Source organism: Amblyomma maculatum, chromosome 4 (genome assembly GCF_055883805.1).
Source record: "Amblyomma maculatum isolate TAMU_Amacu chromosome 4, ASM5588380v1, whole genome shotgun sequence".
NCBI classification, from domain to species: domain Eukaryota; kingdom Metazoa; phylum Arthropoda; class Arachnida; order Ixodida; family Ixodidae; genus Amblyomma; species Amblyomma maculatum.
The window spans coordinates 64,579,614-64,601,990 of record NC_139347.1 but is presented as its reverse complement, the minus strand read 5'-3'; the positions used below and the strand labels follow the sequence as shown (position 1 = coordinate 64,601,990).

Below are 22,377 nucleotides of genomic sequence, written 5' to 3'. Positions count from 1 at the left end.
GTGTATGGAGCAGCATGAAAACATTGGTGGAGAGATGAGGAGGAGGAGGAGGAGGAGGAGGAGGAGGAGGAAAGGCAGGAAGGTTAACCGGAATTAGAAACCGATTTGGTACTCTGTACTGGGGGAAGGGGGTGAGTGGATATAAATGTGAAGGATAAAAGTGAGTTACGGGAATATGAAGTCAGTATAGCTGTGAGGAGTGCTTTTGCAGTCAGAGTGCGCCGTTCAGAAATCAAAGTTAGCCAAGTGACCGCAGTCCTCCATTGCTTTTTTTTTATAGTCGGCATGATTAGGCCCACAGAGTAGTGTAAAGATGGGGTAGTAGGTTTGGGTCTATGATAGGAGACTGTAGCGTACGAAGCAGGAAGAAGCTGCAGACACATACAAAGCTTAGCAATTGTAATAATAGCATTCCTACTAGTTTAGAAGTGTAACGTTTAGCTACCATCTGCACTCAACGCTGAGAGAAAGCTGCTCAGTCTGCACCGAGCAGGAATAGTAATTTGTTTTGTATGTGGTGGGCTTCTGGTACTGCGGCTATGCTGCCTGCTGTTTTCCTAATGTTAAAAGCTTTTTTCCCGCGTATTTTGCTTACTTCCACAAAATAGGATTAAGACTCAAAAAATAGGATTAAGACTCTATAGCCCACGTATATTTTTTCATGCACATTTAGGCATTTAGACCAAGCTTGCTTTTTAAAAATAAATATCATGCCCGCAACAAACGTGTGTGGCCCTTCAATGATATCGGAGGTGCACGCAACTGTAAAACCCCCGATGGGCTTGGAGAGTTTGATTAGTGCTTGCTGCGGTAGAGTCGACCTGCCTCGCTCCACATTGCCCTGATGATTTAGTTCAGGCCGAACACTGTTGTTTAAGGTAACAAACTAACTTAAGCCGATGTGAGAAAAGTTCGTCCTTAGTTTGCCTTCTTCTTCTTTCCTTTGGCCGCGTGCCTTTGCGCTGAGAACTATGTCCTTAAATCTAGAATACCAGCTAGCCCAACAACTAACTCTACTGAGATGCTATTTATAGTTACATGGAGTGGGGAGTTAACGCTAACACCACTGAAAGGTCACGAATTCTGCTGCACCCTACATCTTATTTAGAAATACACAGACAAATAGAATTTTGATTCTGTGCCTTCTTAACCGGCTAGCCATGAAGCACTTCGAATATTTGCCTATAAACGGAATCCAGGCCATTTAACTGATGCTGCGGGCCTAGAAGTGGCTGAGAGGCCTCACAAGTGTGGCTGTAATCCCACGTGATTTGAAGCTGAGGATGAAAATGGAGAACGCCGGCAATGAAATTGACATGTTTTAATTAAAACTGAATGCGAGAGAACGTAGAAATGCAAAATTATTTCATCCAAGGTTCATTTTTTACTTAGATCGCCTGATAACATGACCTTAAACGACATCAAAGTAAGGGAAGTGCGATGACGGGCACAGAGCGGTTTTATTATGCGCGGGATAACAAGAGACAAAAGAAATACAAAAAAAAATTCAGAGCGGCTACGACGTGGCCTGACTAAATGTACACAACGCACGAGAAGAAGCGAGCAGCCGCAGTCATTGGAAAAGGACATGTCCGGTCTGTCCTCGCGTGAATGACCCCTCTACACGCAATCATTTCACGGCGCTCACTTCCGCTTTCGCTCTCATTCGATGACGATGTCTGTCGGGGGAGAGGGCACATGGCTTCTGGTGGTCATTGCTCCAATGGTGACCCAACGACTTGGGATTCGTTCTTTTGTTTGCAACCAGCCTGCCCCAGGTACAACGTTATAAAATGTCCAAAAGATTTCCTTTAAAGGAAAGTAAAAGTGTTGAAGTGTGGTATTAGCGCGCACGTAAATGAGATTTCGCCATGGAAACCTATTAAAGTGAGAACTAGGCAGCCAGCAAGGGGAAAAAATCTATGCTAACGTCAAGACAAAGAGAGATTGCAGTGGGGGCCAGGGAAGAAAGGTGATTAATTGGTATCCTAGAGGAAAGCGAGGAGAAATCGGCATGAACAGGACATGAAACGTAGAGACAAAAATCATTAGCCTCTAAGAGCAAAGCATGCGCGTGCAGGGTGAAGGTAATGGCAGAAGCCGAGAGTAAGAGGCCCGGACGAGATTAGGACGTTAGCAGAGATAAAGCGGACGTAGGGGGTATATGACAGCGTTAATTACAGTGCACGGTAGATGAGAAATGCACATCGGCAAGACACGAAATGAAAATGTAAAATAACCGATCGTCGCTAACGATGACCAACCGGATTCCAAGGAAAGGAAACCGTTGAAGGGGATGGCAGAAAATTAGGTAGGTGGTTGAGATCAGGAAGTTTGCTGGTATGACATGGAGTTGGCCTAGGAGGGCGTTAATATTGAAGGGAAATATGAAAGGCCTTTTCCCTGCAATGGGCATGGCTAGGAGGACGATTATGATTATAAAGAGTTATTACTGATTTGCGCTAGCGTTATCCAAACGTTTTTCTTCAGTTTCAAGAATTGTATATGTTGTCTCCAGTAGGCTTTTTGTTGCAGCACATGTGTATGCCGGTAAAGCCCAATTTCAAAGACAACAGAGAAGCTTCATCGCGATAATTCGCCGTTGTTACGTGCGTTTAAAAATCCAAAATCTTGTCTGTAGTTGTGCTGTACCACCTTCTCATTACAAAAGAAACGGGTAAAATAAAAGCCAAATAATGACTTCAAAAGAATGATAAAATCAAATAGTACCGTGAACAGGTCGCATGAAGTGTCCATTGGCAGCTACGCTACGCATGAAAAGACGCACGGGGTGGTTCAAATAGGCTTCGATCTAGGAAAAAAATATTCAAAAGAGAGGCCTAGCGTTAGTGGAAAGCAAGGGGTAGGCGGTCCTGTATTGCACGTGGTGATTAAAACAAGCCATAAAGCCTCAGTAACCGTGGTTTTTCTTCATGCGCGCAGGCTACTGTTTTTATAAGAGCCCCCTATTTGCCACCTTGACATCTACCGTCATGTATCCTATCTAGATGTGAGATATCAGGCTGCACATCATCACAGATCTTTTTCATGAATGCGCTTTTTTTCAAGGTTGAAACTAACAAAAAAAAAAAAAAAAAACGTTTGGAGCAATCTCTGCACAGCTGTAGTTTACTATCCAGGGATGACTTGAACATCACTTTTAAGTAAGGCCGCTTCTTTCTGACATTAATATCAGCGTATGATTGCTTATGTTATAGTTTCGGGCTTGCATTACAGTATTTTTACTCATTCTAGTCACTCTACTCTCCTTTGAGCCCAATCGAATATCAACCTTTACTCTCGGTGCTCTTATTTCAGAGGCCTTCATTGCGAATGAACTACAAGGAGAGAGATCACCGTTTCGAAGTGGTCGTTTCCAAACACGTTTTGCTGTCGAAGATACAGTGCATAGCTGGACTAGTGACACGGACCGTTTCTCTCATGCATATTTGGAGGGCTCTGGGGATGGAGAAGCCAGGTACAGCAACGACGCTGCTTTAACTCCATCAACGGTGACCATCGAATCTGAGGAATTACATCGTTCAAAAAGTACGACGGAAAATGACTACGAAGAGCTTGCCGAAGAAACGGAACCTTCTCTGGCATCATCCGACTTAGCCTTTATTGATAGCTGGGGTTTGTCACGAACATCCATGGAATACCCTGGGCCTTCGGCAACTTCTGCGGTGACGACAGCGAGTACTGGCATACCAGAACCCGAATTTATGACACCGTCCTTCAATAGCGAGCCGATGGGCGCTTTTGCATCTCAGTCGGAAACGTTGACGTCACCGTTTCTAGTTGCTTCAACGGATTCTTTCGGAGAGTGGACTGAGTTGGTAACGTCTTCATTTCTACTTGATGCAACAAGCGCTAGTGACACCACACCTGACAGCGCCACGTCGTCTCTACCAGCTCAATTGACCCCTTCGCTTTCTTCGAAGCCTTATCCTCGCCTCGAAGATTCCGCGGAAGAATCTGAAGCCACATCTTCACCATACATAGGAGGGGCAATTACGATTTCATCGCCGAACGATGACTCAAAACTCTTATTCAGCACTACTATTTTGCTTCGCCAGACTGTGTCTGGGTTACCCGATGAAATTTCCACTACCACTGATTACCATGCCAACACGTCCTCACTCGACAGCCCTTCTGCTCCCCTTTCTCTGGACAGTAACCTCAGTTTCCCTTCAAAAAGTACCGAAGCAACACGACTTGCGTTCACGGAGTCTTCCACTAATCACCACCAGTCTCATACAGTGCCAACAAAGACTGATCCACCGCCTTTGTTAAGTTCAGCAACATCCGCATCCAAGCAGGAAGCATTTCCATCTTTCACAACCGAACACCTGTCAAGTGTTAAGCCGGAAGAAACATACCTTTCTAGCCCGTCTGCTCTGTGGACTGTTGAAAAGGCTCGCGAAAAGACACCTGAAGGCACTTGGCACAGTAGTGCAGAGTCCAGCCGGCCAACACTTCTGTGGTTTACAACGAGCCCTCCGCTGACAAGAAAAACGGACTGGTTCTTGACAACGATGTCCAAATGGTTCGTGCCGCGGACGACGACAATACAGGAGTGGAGCCGAAGCCCTCCAGCCACCATCGTTAGACCGACCAGTGTCCTGAACTCGTTTGGCCAAATAGGCAACGGCTCCGAGCCCTCACCGGAGGCTCTGAGTGACCAGATGAAGTACTGGATACGAACAGGTAGGTAATCACAAATAAGCGGCAAACAACTGATGCTCGCAGTTGAGTTGGCCTCATATTTCCTCGCTACTTGCGTACGAAACTATTGCGAAACTAACTTCAGATTCATTTTAGCCCATATGTTGTATTGGAGGATAGATAGAGGGTGTGGAGCCGCATATCAGGATGCCATATGTGCGCATAGTAACGCGCGCTAAGATATTTTCATGATTTCTCTTGCCTACACTAGTCAAAAGGACGAGCTTCAATTTCGCAAATATAAATTGACTCAAATAAAAATTACGCACATTAATTAACGGAATTAGTTAACTAGAGAACGCTTTATAGCCGTCTGCTTCGTGCCTGCTGCAGCTTCCAATACAGCCACGAGACAACAATAATTGGCAGCCTAATCCCCGCTATGTGTGGATTATTCGACTGCAGGAATGCATACTGCTTTCCCGGCCGTGTTTTGTTGGCATAAAAAAAGTACCGATTATGAGGAACTTAGATTTAATCACGTGTGTGCTGCTGTGCTGTCGCGCTGAAAGGTGAATAGGGGCAAGTGATAACTGGAGTAACACGAATAGTTCATGCTGGTTACATTTACTTGTCGTGAAAAGATACAATCAATACAAGATGCACTTCTGGAAGTGGCTTGAAGTGGGGTACTAACAGTTTGACACCAAGTAGTTCGTGCATGAAGACTTGCAACAACTGCAATTTCTTAGCGTCGACATTAAAGTCGCCGCATATGATGAATGGAGTGTCCGGTACATTTCCGTGCTTAGCTTTCTCGCCGATCGCTTTCAAAGGCGGTCGCGTTCTCGTCGAAAGCTTTCTCGGCGACCGTCAGCAACACTCGTGGAAGGTTCCGCCGATAACTACGCCATTATGGGAGCTCATTGCGTCTTAACAACACACATGAGTTTACGAGTTGGATATGGAAATGACAAAAGGATCGTTTATATATGATCGTTCATACATACGGCTGCTTCTAGACAAGTGGCACCATTAACGTAATTCAAACAAAATTGCAGTGCGCGTTAATTGCGCCAGATGGCGCCACCAGTCCATTCTTGGCACCGGGTTAGAATTTTTCTGAGACGAACAATCTTTTAGCTTCGTAATGTCGTTATTGAAGATAGTAACTTAAAAAGACTGTTCACTGTTTGTGCTTATTGCACTGACAATATTTCCAGATAGCACTCCTACTACAACACCCGAGAGTTTCTAAATATCCTCTTATTGTTACTGGTCGACATCCTTATGTCCATTTGCCTTGACCGACGGAACAGTGACAGATAGTAGGAGCTGAAAATGTATCCGTTAAAGCACTCCTGCAATAATAAATCGAAATCACGTTCCCTTTCCATAAATGTTCAGGGCGCTCTAAAGTGCCTCGTACATTGTACATATTAACAACTTTAAGGATATTGTTAATGTATGCGCTAACACATTGTTAAGGTTTACTGACTCATCGTCGAGTGAGCGCGTTTAGAAACTTCCGTACAAACTAGGAGCCACGTATGTGGCTGCACGGAGAGAATATGAGCATCATTTTTTTTTGTGCTGATCAATGTTCTTTAGGTGAGGGCGATGTGATTAACATTTACATTGTGTACCTTGTGCATGAGCACCCGATTTCTATAGACGTTCTTGCCATGCTCTCTTTGTTATTATCTTTTAGACTAACGCTCGCTTGAACTCGCCCTGTTATGTCATTGCTGAAGGCTTTTTCTAGTGCAACAAGATCAGTCTGCCGCTAAACCTTTGGACGTCTACAGTTATTATTACCAAGGTTCCCCCTCTCGTTCAGTCAGAGTGAGTTTGTCGCTCAAGCTACCGGCAACGAGGCAATTATTATTGTTACAAGCAGAGTGCAGACAATTGACAGTGCTTGCTCAAATAAATATATTTAGAAGAGAAAATAAAACTTTAAACGATGCTCTATCCTTCATGCGCTTATATCGGTTTGTTCTTCACTCATGGTGTAATGACCGGCGTTTCGTTTCTCGCTTTTGTTTCTGTGTCTCGCTGACTCGCAGTGTTGCGGATAGAGCGTTACAACCATTCCAACACAGAGAAGCTGGCGAAGAACCTTGCATTTATTTACGAGAAAGCGTTCGCCCAACGACAAACAACGCGGCGAGGGAGGCGCTACACCGGACGGTCCATGGCTGTGCAGGTAAGTAATCTCGCACGGATGCATTCATAACTGTTAAAGTAATAAGGTACCACATAATGCAAGGGACATAGTGAATAACCGTCCTAGCAGTGGCAGAGAAAGCTATAGGAATTATCAAAATGACGGGATTAGTACTTATGTCAGCTTCTATGAGAATGTGTAGCTAGCGAGTTCGGATATATGTGTACAGCAGAAACGTCAGCACGCTTAGTAGCACAGTTTTGAATTGCGTGTGTGTTTTTAACGCAGACAGGTTAATGTTTTTTGGTCTATATACCCCGTGTTGGGTCACTGCATCACCACGTTTGTAGATACATTTTAAATGAAGGTAAACAGGTCCATTAAACTAGGGACATAAACAAGTAACGTCAACAAGCACGGAAATAAGCAAAAGTGCACAGGTATCGGTATATTAACTACCACTCATCCAATACATCAATCATTAGAGAGAAGGCTGCAATTAGCTTTTTTTTTTTTTCTGAGATAGAAAGATCCTTTCTGCGGTATGGTGATACCAGTGTTGGCTGACACTAGCAATTAGATGAACTATGTTAAACGGGCAACTAGATAACAGAAGTGTAACAGTTGTATTTTAGCGATTACAGTTTAAAATGCCCACAGTTAATATTGTGCACTTGTTTTCTGAAGCACGGCAACACGGGTACTGATAGATAGGAATGAGGATGGAAGGCAGAGATGTTAACTAGAAAGGCCTCCGGTTGGCTACCCCACACTAGGGAAAAGGGATAAGGGGACTAAAGAGGGGAAGAGAAAAGGGACATGGAGCACAGCTATTCCACATAGTAACCTGATTACAAATACACTAAAAACAAAATTCCTATCCAAGAAAATTATAATAGCGGGCTGCCATGAAAGAGGTGACACAAATCTACGCATGTACATAATATGTGTGGTGTTTCGCGATTCCATTTATTAGCGCAACCGTGCACTTTTTTTTTTCTATTTGTGCAGAAATACCCGTTAGCGGAGAACCACTGTGTGAGCAGCACTTCAGGAAAAACGTGCATCATTTGCAGCATTTGTTCTCTGAAAGTTGACCATGTGCAATTGGTGGAACATTATGCCGTCAAAAAGTTTCTTATTGAATGTTGCGTACATGAATTGTGCACGTGTGTTGTAGCATGCTACGCTTTAAGATATTGCACACGCATAGTTATTCTGCTCAAATGGCGCAATTTCTTGTGTTCTACCTTGTCCTCTTTATGCTACCACATTAAGGATTTGCAGGTCTGGGGATTAACATGATAAGCACACATCGCATAAAATGCTGTTCAGAAGGCTCTAAATCATAAGCATGTACAATACTGGGCGCGTAAAACTTAAATGCTTCATAGCAAAACAGCATTAAAGAAATCGCACAGGAATGTGAAAAACTGCATGATAGATTGCCTTCTACAGCTTACTTAAGTAATAATATACCAAAAAAACAAATAATGAAAGAGTAGAGGTTCGTCGCAGCACCTATCCTCATGAAGTGAGGTGGGGTAGCCACAACGGTGCATTACTGTTGTTATCCTTCGTGCAGCTTAGGTTATTCGCTCTCTTAAATGAATTTATTTACAACGAGCACTTTGCACTCGCTAACTACCACCCGGAGGTGAACGGTAGCAACCTGCAGCTTCTTTTACAATCGTAACATAAAGGCACATGCCGCAGCATTCGCTCCTGAGGATGTATATATATATATATATATATATATATATATATATATATATATATATATATATATATATATATATATATATATATATACAGTCAGCTACAGTTGCAGTTCAAGCGACTAATGGGCATTCTGAACGATGTCCTTGAACGGTGTCCCTGAGTATATATATATATATATATATATATATATATATATATATATATATATATATATATATATAAACTGCTACGAATAAACCAACCTACGAGGAGTTAATCTATATCATTGATGGTTATGTGGGCGACAATGAAGGAAGAAAAAAAATGCACAGGCCTACCAACTGGCTCCGCTGAGGCTTCACCGCTGCGCCGTGCGGACAAAGAAGAGTAGAAACAGATGTGATTAAAAAGAAATTGAAAGAGGAGATGCGTGTCCCAATAGCTGTCGTCTGCCGAAGCAGGTGAATGCAACGACGACCTTAACAATCGATATCCCTGTGCCAAGGAGCCTCGGTCACTATCGGTGGAGATTCTCAGCCCTAGAGGGTCAGGAGAAGGCAGTCCTCCTTGTATCGTGCAGCATTTGAAACAATTTGAAAAAAAAAAAAAGAAAAGAAAAGGAAGGTATGTCTCAGTTCCTAAAAAAATGGCCCACGGCTGTCTGTCCTTCGTTGCCGGCAGGTGGTCAACCTTTCTGTGGACTACAAGGAGCAACTCATGTCGCTCGTCTACACCTTGTCGCAAGAGGACACACTTGTACCCGCTGAAACCGCCGTGGACGCCATGTCCGTGGTTAATGAGACGGATATGTCGCGGCTCCTTGGCTACCCAGTCGTCACAAAGGCGGAACGTGAGTGCCACGGCTTCTTCGTGTTGCCACGGTTCCTTGCCAATTCCTCCTATGCACTGAAAGTTCAAAGGCACATACTGATGCACGATGATACTGATAAGATAAGGCACTGGTTTTATCCCTGCAGACATATCTGTCAGCCTGCTTTTTTTTCTCTCTACGGGAGGGGGGGGGGGGGGGGTATTTTAGCCTGCACGCTTGTTTTAACAAAGATTTATAGCATTGGATAATGCTCACTCTGTTCAGCATTAGGAGGATTTTTATGTATCCGGATTTCCAGTGCCCTGCGCCATTTGAGCCCTCCTACAGAATAAACTTAGTGCTGGTTTATTTTGTCTTGCACACAGTACATTAGTGCATATTTATTGTGCACGGAAGCTTACTTTTAACAAGAATATTAATTCCTGTCTCTGCCTCATGTTGTCGCAGCATACATAAAGCCGACAAAGACCGAGTCCATCACACAGCTCGCCTGGATTGTTTCCGGCGTTCTGGCGGCCATATTTCTCCTCGTGTTGCTGTTCTTGATCCTCTACTGCAAGTGCTGCCGTCCGAAGATTCACCGCAGCCCGTTCAGTGATTCCGGCTCTGTTCGTTCTTTTGGCCGAGCAAACAGACTCAAGGCAAGCTGTGCAGCCGCTTGATATGCTTTGCACAAGATATGCGTATCAGAGCACGTTGAATTTAATGGCAAATACTCATACTCGTGCTAGAGCTGGTGGCTGCGTGGTGTTCCCCTCAACAGTAATATATATTTAAAAATTGCAGACATGTGTTGAATTTCTCGCTCTAGACTTTTCAATTAATTGGTCTTTTAAAATTACACGATATAGGTAATTACACGATACTTTAGGTAATTATGAACAAATACAGTTTCTATCGCTCTAGCATTGCACAGCGTTACATCATTAGAAAGAAAATACGTTCACAAAGAAGCTTATTATCTGGCGATAGTAAAAACACTAGGGTTTTAAGAAAGCTGACGAGATGCGAGCAGCAAGCAAGCAAGCTCATTCCAATTATGCATGTTTTGTAGTTTTGACAAGGACATTAGCGCATTGGCTAGAATTTCGTTCCTGCGTCATTGGATAGAGTTCCATGATTTGTGGGAGTGCTCTCGCTTTTTTAAAGCTAGGCGCTGAGGTGATGTTATTAGCGATCTATAATGTACTGCCACTAATCGGGCCGATAAGCACAAGTAATGAAATTAAGACGCCACCAAAGAAAGTATATAATGTGCCCGGAGAAATAAGAAGAGGCTACGAATGGGGCACACACACTGCAACTTCATAATCTCGAAGAAAATGCGACATGAAAATATGATATTTTGTCGTACTAGGCATTTGAAGAGTCTCCCGGCAAGTTCGGAGCCTTGGGCGAAAAGTCGTACAAGGACGTCTTCACAAGCCCCATACACGTGCCGTCAGCACCACCGTTAGACTCGGGCGCCCGAAGCATGTAAGTTTCGTTTTCATTCGACTGAAATATACTCAGTTATCTCTTATACGTTATTGACGGAAATATCAACTCGCTTAGAGTTTTTCGGGAAGGTAATGTATGAAATGACCATGGAATGGAGTTACTTGTAGCCTATATAACGTTGGGTAATATCCTTAATTTGCCGATAACTGTCATGCGCACGTAGTAGTTGATTAATGTATCCCGACAGCGTATAGCTGGAGCCGTCCAACAAAAAATTAACGCCACACTACTCTGCTGATCATGTCAAAGATATCACAGTTTTATACCCCGGTCCTGCATGCGCCAATATCACGGCACTATTTTTAAAGCCCAATGTTAATATATTGCCTTTCTGTACAAAAAAGTGACTTCAGCTTAGGGCACCACGTAGGGGGTAGTATTTGCGTATTTGAATAAGTGTGGTCTTTTGTCGTCGAAAGGAATTAGCGACGAGCTCGGATCATTTCAAGTAGCACTTAACTAACAGTAACAAGCGGTAACTGGTCGTAATACTGGTCGTAATACCAGACACCCAGTGCGTCGACTGCGGTCAAGACGCAGATAGAACGCAAATAAGCATCCGAACACAAAGTACGTATGTGTTATTAACGTTGTACAAAATGGCGAAAGAAAGTAAAACAAAAAAGTGAAGTAGCCCCACTAATCATCACAATTCATACCCACTGTGATAGAATAATGGCTGCCCGTACTACACAACGTTCGAGCAACTTCCGTCTGAGGTCGTAATGAAGCGGCCTGGTTCGTTTTCTTTTCACGTTTACAAGACGGGACAAGCTCCATGTCCAGTTCCCGTTGACATTGGCAGCGGCTGTCCTTCCTACGTGCCGCGAATTGCTCACTCGACTCCAAGCGAAAAAGTTCCGTGTTAGAGCACCAGGCTGATTCGATCTGTGCTGCTTCTAGTTGGCCGCCCCCGCAACAGGCCCTATCGGAAATGACACTTCGTGCTGTGAAATCGTCGTTTGGAGGAGACTTAGTACACCGCGCCTCTTGAAACGCCAACGCTACAGCATAGCTTACGTATTGTGCGAAACCCCTGAAGGTTTGACAGTGCATGTTCTTTTTTTTTTTTTACGTTGTGTTAATCTTAATAATCACGAGTTTGTAATAACAGAGGAATTACACTATATGTCTACTCATGACAAGCCAAATGACACTTCGGTGCAGACTCCCGATCCAGGAAGATTTTTTTTTTCTACGTGCAAGTTTCTGTAGAGGCATTCTATTGTACCGCATGGTTGCCCTTTAGTGGAGGCTCATCAGTTGTCACCTCCTTATTACAAATTCTACTCGACTTTCAGGGATTCCACTAAACTTATGCCAAACAAGGGTCTGCGTGAAACATTTTTTTTTTTTTTTTTCACAAGGGAGCGTGTACAGGACATTGGTTTACACAGGATCGAATTTAGAGGAAAAGAAAAGGCACAGATTGCGATTTCTGCTTGATTGTTTTAAGATGCACACTCACCTGGATTTGTCGATTCTCTACTCTTCACAGGCACACTAGGCCCAAGAACTTGAGCGAGTATTTTGTCAACAAGGCTTTTGAGCCGGACAGGCGTCAGCGTGCGTCGATGGTCCGGAGCAGCGCACTTCAAGGTAGCGGCGATTACGATCAAGGTTGGTGTAGAATGGCTCAAACAACAGCTGTTTGTTATCTTATTTCTATTCCTGTAGGAAAGTCTCGCGCTTGATAACCTCGAAGTAGCGTAGTTCTTTAAGAACTATTGCAGATTCTTGTGGCACATGTCATCTTTAACGCGAAGTCTACCTTCTCAATTTCATTTCTGAAACAGTAACTTAACCTTATATTAATTATGAAACGTGCCATTGGGTTGCCAGTAAACTGAGAATTGACGTTTTATAAACAATTATACACTAGTAGATTGTGTTATGTTCGTAATCGAGGATGTTAATTTGAATAAAATATAATGCCAAAATGTCGATTTTCAGCCGAGACAAAATGCCGACCGTAAAAAACGACCCCATCTATGATCAGCCTTAGCACAACTGAAAAATGTTTCCTAGGTTGCACGATATAATCGCTTTGTTTCTATGAGTGTGCATGACTAGTTTTACTTTGTATTGATACGGAATCCATGCAAATTGGAAATTATCGGCTGTGTCTGGAAACGTCTTCCATGCAAACAGAACCGCACTAGATCGTCGCCAGCCTCCAGGGTGTTTTAGGGATGTCGAGACCGCCAGCGATGTGCAATCCTGCGCAGCAGGATGGTCAGAGATACGAAAGTAGGTCTCGAATTTAATGCTGCAATGTTAAAGGTAAACAATATTTTGAGAAATGTTTTCTCAAATGCACTCGTCTATCTCTGTTTCCGTCTCTTCACTTTGGTGTCTTATTTTTTGAAGCGGGAAGCACGAATGCTTACAAAAACGACCCAGTGCAAAAGTACAAAATGCATAGTGGAAAAAAGTAAAATGCCAGCATAATGGCCGCTTCGGTTTCGGCGAGGTACAATTTTGAGAGCGTTATAATTTCTTAAGGGCTGGAATTACAACGGCCAGACATGATTACCATCCTAGCCGTTCAATTTGAAGAAAACATAGATGTTACAACACCTGTGTTTACCTGATAAAAATAGACCTAAAATACCTGAACGCAATTACAACGGCCACGCATTATTATCACTTTAGTCATTCATTTAAAAGAAAACAAAGCTGTAACAGCACCATGTTTTTACCTTGTAAAAAGAGGAAGTCCCCCTGAAAATACCGAGAACACGTGACCATTGACTTGCATTGCCAATACGCAGTTTCTACACCTAAATCTGATTTTGTTTCTGGCTGCTAACAGTGCGCAAGCTATGGAGTGGTACCTCCGTTCTTCTCCATTTTGCTGGTAATAAAAAGGCACGCAGCTACGATACCGAAGTTTCATTGTGCCACGACGCTTCCAGGATGGAATGCGAAAGCGCTTGCTTCACACCACATAGCGCGAATACCTTTCGAGCGACTTTTCTGCCGACGGGATTCCGGTGTGACCGTAGTGTGATGTCGATGCAGTGAAAATGGGCAATAAGGGTTTCCTAAATATTGGGACACCACGGTCCAAATGCGCCAACAGAGTGCTTGCAAAGGAGCTAACAATCGTTTTAGTTTCTTGCCCCTTTAGCGCCGTGACAGGATTTTTTGAAAGGAAGCTCTGAGCAATATATTTGGGAACCACCAAAAGAAAAACGTCGCTAGGTATAGAGACAAGTCCTTGAACGTAGAAATAAATTTTTCTAAATCTGGGGACAACTTCTCTAAGCTTGGGGACAAACAAGCAGGCTAGGGACAGTTTTTCCTGAGGTAGCTAATACATGTCAGAATGTAATAACGGCTTCAGCATAGATACGATGATGTTTTAATAATTCTAAATAAACAACATAAGCAACGTATGTCATGTATGGTGCATTGGATGGTCAGTGAAGTTCCAACAACGGGACCCGTATCTCTAAGATGGGGTCGAACTGAAGCTGGGATGGAACCCCGAAGAGACTCTCAATTTTTTTATCTTACTTCATGTATGGGTACTTCATTGCACCCCTGAATTTTTTTCGAACTGCCGATGTTTCATAGACTATTTTGCGGCGCCAATGATGTCGATTTCGTGAAAATCGCCATTAAAAGAGCTGCGTCATGTGTTAACTAGAAAGGACGAAATGCGATGTTTTCTAATGCAAGAAATATCGCAAGAGAACTGTTAAATGATGTACAATGATTCCGTTTAAGCATGTACAAAATGGTTACAATATTGAGAAAAAGCGACCAAGTTGCACGAGGTCTGCACTGCATGCACTCCGTTTTGGAATGTTAAGATTTGTGAGCTTCAACAGAACACTAAATTACTTTCATTCTTGAAAAACGAGGCTTCACAGTTTTTGATTAGTGACTATTTCACATCTGGTGCCGCAGTGGATCCCGGCTTGGACGAGATACAGGGAGGTCTGTTCGATCACGTGCCTCCCCCACCGGTTGACTCGGCCGAGTTCCCGCTACCATTGCCTCGCAAGACTTTGCAAATGGACGTCCACAGGGAAGGCTCAGGCAGCGACAGTGACATCTCGTAAGAACTGTCACCAAATTTGCTGTTAATGCATAAACCACGCAGTCAATCTTGAGCTTCTTTGTGATGATATGCGTGCCGCAATGGTTTTTTTCTTTGGTGCTGATCTGTCACAGTCTGGAATCGACTACGTCAGCTGATTCAGCGGAGCAGAAGACAGCGGCTAGCACTCAGGAAAGCGTCGCCACTTCGCTGCTTTCTGATGAGGTAAGATAAAGTATGTTAGCATAGTTTTCTTTTACGTTTTGCCATGGTATCTACCAAATAAAAAAAAAGACGTATGACACATTGATGGGGTGCTTGGAGGGGCTTTAGCCCTCCCTTATTTTAATTACGGCATCAACTTCTAGCGACGTAATCTCCGAGTAGTACAGTTATCTTGCCTTTCGTTTCCTCAAAAGTCCTTTTATTGCTCTTCCTCGCACATGTTTACTACTTTCTAAGAGCAAAATAGCGGCATGTCCAGGACAACGGACACAAAAGCGTTTGTGTCAGATTAGGTCTTTTCCTAAAATAATTTTGTTCTTCCCTGTAGCTGGTATGTGAAATAGGTTTTATCACGAGCTGCTGCGGTTAATGCTTTGCTGCAAGCAGCCAGATTACATATTTATTATAAGTTTGTAATAAGGATTGCACAGAACAATAGAGCGCATGGGTATTAGACAAGTGGTGGATGTGTCTCTGTCTCGTGTCGTGGTTCTTCCGGACTGTGCACCCCTCACTGCATTCACCCAACTAACCCAAATCGCATATTAGTTGCTAAGGCTGTAGCAGGGAGCAATGACAGTCACTTAAACGCGTTTCCGGTCAGAAATTAACACCACCATTTATTGAAGTATCTTTGTGTGGGCTCTACACCCATCACGGCAGCCTTCGGAAGCAAACGGCAGCGACAAGCCAGGCAAGCTGGGCTCTGACGAGGAACTCAAGGAGGCCCAAAAGGAGTTGGATCACATGAAGAAGAAAATTGGTGACATCTTGGACAGCGCCCTTGAAAAAGCAGCGGCTAAGAAGGTTTACGGCAGGTGACGTACCTTGAAAACTTATTCATTGACGGGTAGATACGTACGTGTGTGTGTGTGTGCGCGTGTGTGCGCGCGTGCGTGTGTGTGTGTTTGTGTGTGTGTGTGTGTGTGTGTTTGTGTGTGTGTTTGTGTGTGAGTGTATGAGTGTGTGAGTGTGTGTGTGTGTGTGTGTGTGTGTGTGTGCGTGCGTGCGTGCGTGCCTGCGTGCCTGTGTGTGTGTATGTGTGTGTGTCTGTATGTGTATGTGCCGGCTGTTACAGGTGTGGCAATATAAGGGCAAACTGCAGTAGCACACAAGTCGGTAATACAAGCTCGCTGCTGAGCTACTAGTTATAGCTCCGGCATTTTGCTGCTGGCCTAATGTGTTTGTAACACGCTCAGAGGACAAAAGTAAGGATTTACGCAAAGCTTGCATGCTGTGAGTGTCAATTGATGCTTAATGATTCTGCACTGTATCCACGTATTCCCTCATTTATCCGAACTGCGCTTCTTTCCACATGACATTTCAAGTTTCTGCTGTCGGCTTGACTGACAGGGTTTTGTTCCACATCCAGACTTGCCCGCTTGTTCGTAAACTGTGGGCTTGGAACTTAGAGAATCACATGAAAACTAGCTGTAATAAAGAATACTCCACTGAGCAGTATGCAAAATGCCAGAAATGAACAAAGAAATCTCCTTGAAACGAACACGTTTAACTTTAGAGGGTACCTCCGGGGGGTTCTTTTCTTAAAATTTTGATTTCATAATCACATCGCTTCCTATAGAGGTCCCTATGTTCAATACAAAAACCGTTTTTCAAAATATAAAGTACAATTATTGTAAAAGAGAAAAACTGTGAAACTGAAAACGAAAGTAACTTTCGACCAACTTGTGACGTCATGTCCACCCAGCCCAAGACGTTCCAGATACGGCCACAAAACCTATCGTGTGCGCGTAGATTAGCCAAACTGGCTACTGTAAGTCACAGCTAGAGTCACTATTTGTCGGAACAGACTGAAACCAAGTTCAAACTTTTGCCCTGCAGCAAACGGAGAGAGAATGTGGACGGCCGTGCATACAGTGACGTCACGAACCCAAGGTTGCCCGTAAAATCTCGAATGAGGCCACGCAATGGAAAATTTTAAAATTCACTTGCACTGCAACAAAACACCGAACCGCTGCTAAATTTGGCACAAATGATCAGCAAACTAAGGAGAACCTATCACAAAATTTACAGTAAATCTCAGGAGGTCAAAATTCGGCGTTCCTTTTAAAGCCGCCAGCAGTCGATGTATGTTTTCACGTGACAAGAAAACTGGAGACATTTGTGCGTTTCCTGTGTCACTGTTGAGCACGCCCACCTTACTCCATACTTTTCTGCACGGTAATTCCTCGTATTAGGCATCAGTTCAGTTCAGTCGTTCAGTCGTGTCCGACTCATCGTGACCCTATGGGCCATGTCACGCCACGCTTTCCGGTCTCTCACTATCTTCCTAACATCACATAACTTCATCTGCAGTGCCCCGAGGATACCATTTAGCCATCGCGTTCGCTGCCTACCTCTTCTCCGGCGACCCTCAACCTTTTCCAACATCACATCTTTCTCCAGCGACTCCTCTCTTCTCATCAGATGACCAAAGTAGCTGAGCTTTAACTTTAGAATTTGACCCTCCAATGAGCAGTCAGGGTTTATGGTCGACAATATCGACTGATTTGATCTTCTGGCAGTCCAAGGAACTCTCAAGAGTCTTCGCCAGCACCACAATTCAAACGCGTCAATTCTTCGGCGGTCAGCCTTTTTCACAGTCCAACTCTCGCATCCATACATCACACTGGAAAGACCATAGCACGAGTTATACGGATCTTGGTTAGCAGACTAATGTTTCTGCTCCTTACTAGGCGGTCAAGGCTAACCATTGCTCTCTTTCCCAGAAGCAGGCGTCTCCTAATTTCATGGCTGCACTCTCCTTCCGAGGTAATCTTGGAGCCCAAGAACAGAAAATCTGTCACAGCTTCCACATCTTGTCCATTGATGCTCCAGGACTTGATACGGCAAGACGCCATAATCTTTCTCTTTTTAATGTTCAGTTTAAGCCCAAACTTCTCACTCTCTTCTTGTACGCGCATCAGAAGTCTCTTGAGTTCCACTTCACTTTCTGCCATTAAAGTGGTATCATCCGCATATCTAAGGTTGTTGATACGTTTTCCAGCAATCTTCACTCCAGCTGAAGACTCGTCCAGACCGGCCTTCCTCATGATGCACTCTGCATATAGGTTAAATAGGCAGGGCGACAGTATGCAGCCTTGCCTCACTCCTTTCTCGATCGGAAACCAATCAGTAAGACCATGCCCAGTTCTGACTGTGGCCTCTTGCCCTTCATAAAGGTTCCTGAGGAGATAGATGAGGTGAATTGGAACTCCCATCTCTTGGAGAGCTTGCCACAATCTGCTGTGATCTACGCAGTCAAACGATTTCGCATAATCAATAAAGCAGAAGTAGATGGGTTTCTGGAACTCTCTTGCTTTTTCCATGATCCAGCGAAGGTTGGCAATTTGGTCTCTAGTTCCTCTGCCCTTGCGAAACCCAGCTTGCAAGTCCGGAAGCTCCCGATCCACATACTGCTGCAGCCTACCTTGGAGGATTTTCAACATCACCTTGCTAGCATGCGAAATAAGAGCGATCGTGCCGTAGTTGGAACAATCTTTGGCACTGCCTTTCTTTGGAATGGGGATGTAAACTGACCTCCTCCAATCCTGTGGCCAATGCAGGGTTGTCCAAATCTTCTGACATAATGTATGCAGAATGTTAACAGCGTCATGGTTGAGGTTTTGAAGCAACTCAGCTGGAATGCCATCAATTCCGCTAGCTTTGTTCTTAGCAAGGCTGGCTAAGGCCCATTCAACTTCACTCTTCAGGATGCCCGGTTCGAGGTCAGTAATCACAACCGTCTTATGTTGGGTTTGCACATTCGGGTCCTTCTTGTAGAGTTCTTCTGTGTATTCCTGCCACCTCTTCTTTATCTCTGAGGCTTCAGTGAGGTCCTTGCCTCGTTTGTCCTTTATCACGCCCAGCCTAACACTGAAGGTTCCTTTGATATCTTTGATTGTCTTATACAGAGCTCTTGCGTTCCTTAATTGGCTGTTGTCCACAACTGCTTGGCACTGTATGTTCAGGAAGGCATTCTTATCTCTCCTTGCTATTTTCTGAAAATCCGCATTGAGAACCTTGTATATTTCTCTTTCCCCCCAAAATTTTGCCATCCTCCTTTCCTCAGCTATTTGCAAAGCCTCTTCAGATAACCAGTTTGCTTTCTTGCGTTTCTTTTGCTTTGGAACTACCTTAGTAGCAACTTCTTGTATTATATCACGAACATCAGTCCACATCTCTTCGAGCTCTTTGTCTTCTAGATCTAATTCTTGAAATCGATTCCTCACTTCCACAGCATATTCTAATGGAATTTGATCCAGATCATACCTGAAAGGCCTTCTAGTTTTTGCGTTTTCCTCAATCGAAGCTTAATTTTGGCAACAAGAAGCTGATGATCGGTGCCACAATCGGCCTCAGGCCTTGTTTTTACTGCTTGTATAGCGCTTCTCCATCTCTGCCGGCAAAGAATATAATCGATCTGATCCCTGTAGAGACCGTCCGGTGAAGTCCATGTGTACAGGCACCTCTTGTGCTGTTGAAAATGAGTATTCGCTATGGTCAGGTTGTTTTCTTGACAAAACTCTACTAGCCTCTGCCCAGCTTCATTTGGCTCGCCAAGACCGAACTTGCCTATAATTCCGGATATTTCTTCACTCTCGACCTTAGCATTCCAGTCTCCTATGAGAAAAACGACGTCTTATGATGGGGTGCGGTCTAAAAGGCATTGTAGGTCCGCATAAAATCTCTCAACGTCAGCTTCTTCAGCAGTAGTGGTCGGTGCATAGACTTGGATAACTGTTATGTTGAAAGGATGACCTTGGATCCGAAGTGAAATCATTCGGTCGTTTTGGAGTTGTACCCTAGCTCTGCTTTGCCCATTCTTCTGTTTACTATGAGAGCGACCCCATTCCTTCTCTTGGATTCGTGCCCACAATAAAAGACATAATGGTCGCCGGAGTTAAATTCTCCCATTCCGGTACACTTGAGCTCGCTGATACCCAAGATATCAATGTTCAATATGTCCATTTCTCGCATGACGACATCCAGTTTACCTTGCGTCATAGATCTTACATTCCATGTTGCTATGGGATATATCTCCTTGCAACATCGGACTTTCCGCTTCCCGACACATCCACAACTGAGCGTCCTTTTGGCTTTAGCCCAGCCGCTTCATTCGTCCTGGAGCTACTAGGAATCGCCCTTTGTTCATCCTCAGTAACATGTGGGACGCCTTCCAATCTGGGGGGCTCATCTTCCGGCGCCATATCATTAATGTTAGTGTGACTGGCCATAGGGTTTTCTTGGCAGGAAATACTGAAGTGGGTTGCCATTACCTTCTCCAGTGAATCACAATTTGTCAGAACTCTCTGCCGTGACCTGTCTATCTTGGGTGGCCCTACACAGCAGAGCTCACGACTTCATCGAGTTTCGCAAGCCCTCCGCCACGACAAGGCAGTGATCCATGAAGGGGCGTATTAGGCATAAATACTGACTATTCCATCTAAAGCGGCTTTTGCAAATGTTTATTTCAAACTTGTAGTTTAAACGTCAATATTCACGCCTCTCGGCAGCGTAAAATGGAGCTGCTGCCCTTCGAGCACCCACCCTGTAATGCTGCTCTGATCAGGTGCCATGCTGCGCGCTTGAGACCTGGTTATGCGGTGCTAGGATAAGTCGAGGCTGATTGCCTGGCATATATATCAAAAGTTTTATAAGCTAAAATAAAGGTGCGATGACGCAATGGGACACGCTAGAAATTTCATGGAAAGCAATCTTGGCATTAAGCAAGGATATAAATTTAGTAATCAAATTGATTACGGAATACAAATATGACGAATGGTCCTAAGAATATAGTGCACCGACAACAGTATAAATATTTATACAATACCGCTTCCATTGTTTTTGCCTATTGCTTGAAAAATGGGCGTAACGAACTTATACAGACACAGCATGAAAGAACAGTCGGTCACATCGGCGTCCTTGGCAGCCTGTTTCCTAGTTGAAAATTTTTGCTCGAGCAAGTCTTTAATATAACTGCTGGCTATCTGGTAAGTCATCTGGTAGAACTGCTCGCGCAATTCTGATTTTTTTATTTCGCAGGAGTTGAAAATCAAAAATTCTGTTTGCTGGGGTTCGCTGAAGAATTCCAGGCTATTAATATTATTCCGGAGACCTCCACGATCCCACAGTGCAGCTTTGATATGTAATGATCTCATCATCATCATCATCATCATCATCATCATCATCATCATCATCATCATCATCATCATCATCATCATCATCATCATCATCATCATCATCAGCAGCAGCAGCAGCAGCAGCAGCAGCAGCAGCAGCAGCAGCAGCAGCAGCAGCAGCAGCAGCAGCAGCAGCAGCAGCAGCAGCAGCAGCAGCAGCAGCAGCAGCAGCAGCAGCAGCAGCAGCAGCAGCAGCAGCAGCAGCAGCAGCAGCAGCAGCAGCAGCAGCAGCAGCAGCAGCAGCAGCAGCAGCAGCAGCAGCAGCAGCAGCAGCAGCAGCAGCAGCAGCAGCAGCAGCAGCAGCAGCAGCAGCAGCAGCAGCAGCAGCAGCAGCAGCAGCAGCAGCAGCAGCAGCAGCAGCAGCAGCAGCAGCAGCAGCAGCAGCAGCAGCAGCAGCAGCAGCAGCAGCAGCAGCAGCAGCAGCAGCAGCAGCAGCAGCAGCAGCAGCAGCAGCAGCAGCAGCAGCAGCAGCAGCAGCAGCAGCAGCAGCAGCAGCAGCAGCAGCAGCAGCAGCAGCAGCAGCAGCAGCAGCAGCAGCAGCAGCAGCAGCAGCAGCAGCAGCAGCAGCAGCAGCAGCAGCAGCAGCAGCAGCAGCAGCAGCAGCAGCAGCAGCAGCAGCAGCAGCAGCAGCAGCAGCAGCAGCAGCAGCAGCAGCAGCAGCAGCAGCAGCAGCAGCAGCAGCAGCAGCAGCAGCAGCAGCAGCAGCAGCAGCAGCAGCAGCAGCAGCAGCAGCAGCAGCAGCAGCAGCAGCAGCAGCAGCAGCAGCAGCAGCAGCAGCAGCAGCAGCAGCAGCAGCAGCAGCAGCAGCAGCAGCAGCAGCAGCAGCAGCAGCAGCAGCAGCAGCAGCAGCAGCAGCAGCAGCAGCAGCAGCAGCAGCAGCAGCAGCAGCAGCAGCAGCAGCAGCAGCAGCAGCAGCAGCAGCAGCAGCAGCAGCAGCAGCAGCAGCAGCAGCAGCAGCAGCAGCAGCAGCAGCAGCAGCAGCAGCAGCAGCAGCAGCAGCAGCAGCAGCAGCAGCAGCAGCAGCAGCAGCAGCAGCAGCAGCAGCAGC

General features: G+C 44.9%; 1 protein-coding gene across 1 annotated transcript in view; it reads left to right on the top strand.

Moving 5' to 3' along the window:
- Nucleotides 1-22,377, top strand: part of LOC146191264 (uncharacterized) — a 32,024-nt gene that overhangs the window by 1,880 nt on the left and 7,767 nt on the right. The window contains exons 2-10 of the mRNA XM_084600298.1: nucleotides 3,319-4,710; nucleotides 6,738-6,877; nucleotides 9,221-9,389; nucleotides 9,819-10,012; nucleotides 10,729-10,847; nucleotides 12,370-12,491; nucleotides 14,790-14,940; nucleotides 15,057-15,147; nucleotides 15,811-15,965. Coding sequence (XP_084456424.1) covers nucleotides 3,319-4,710; nucleotides 6,738-6,877; nucleotides 9,221-9,389; nucleotides 9,819-10,012; nucleotides 10,729-10,847; nucleotides 12,370-12,491; nucleotides 14,790-14,940; nucleotides 15,057-15,147; nucleotides 15,811-15,965 — 2,533 coding nt within the window. The remainder of the gene's footprint in view (nucleotides 1-3,318; nucleotides 4,711-6,737; nucleotides 6,878-9,220; nucleotides 9,390-9,818; nucleotides 10,013-10,728; nucleotides 10,848-12,369; nucleotides 12,492-14,789; nucleotides 14,941-15,056; nucleotides 15,148-15,810; nucleotides 15,966-22,377) is intronic.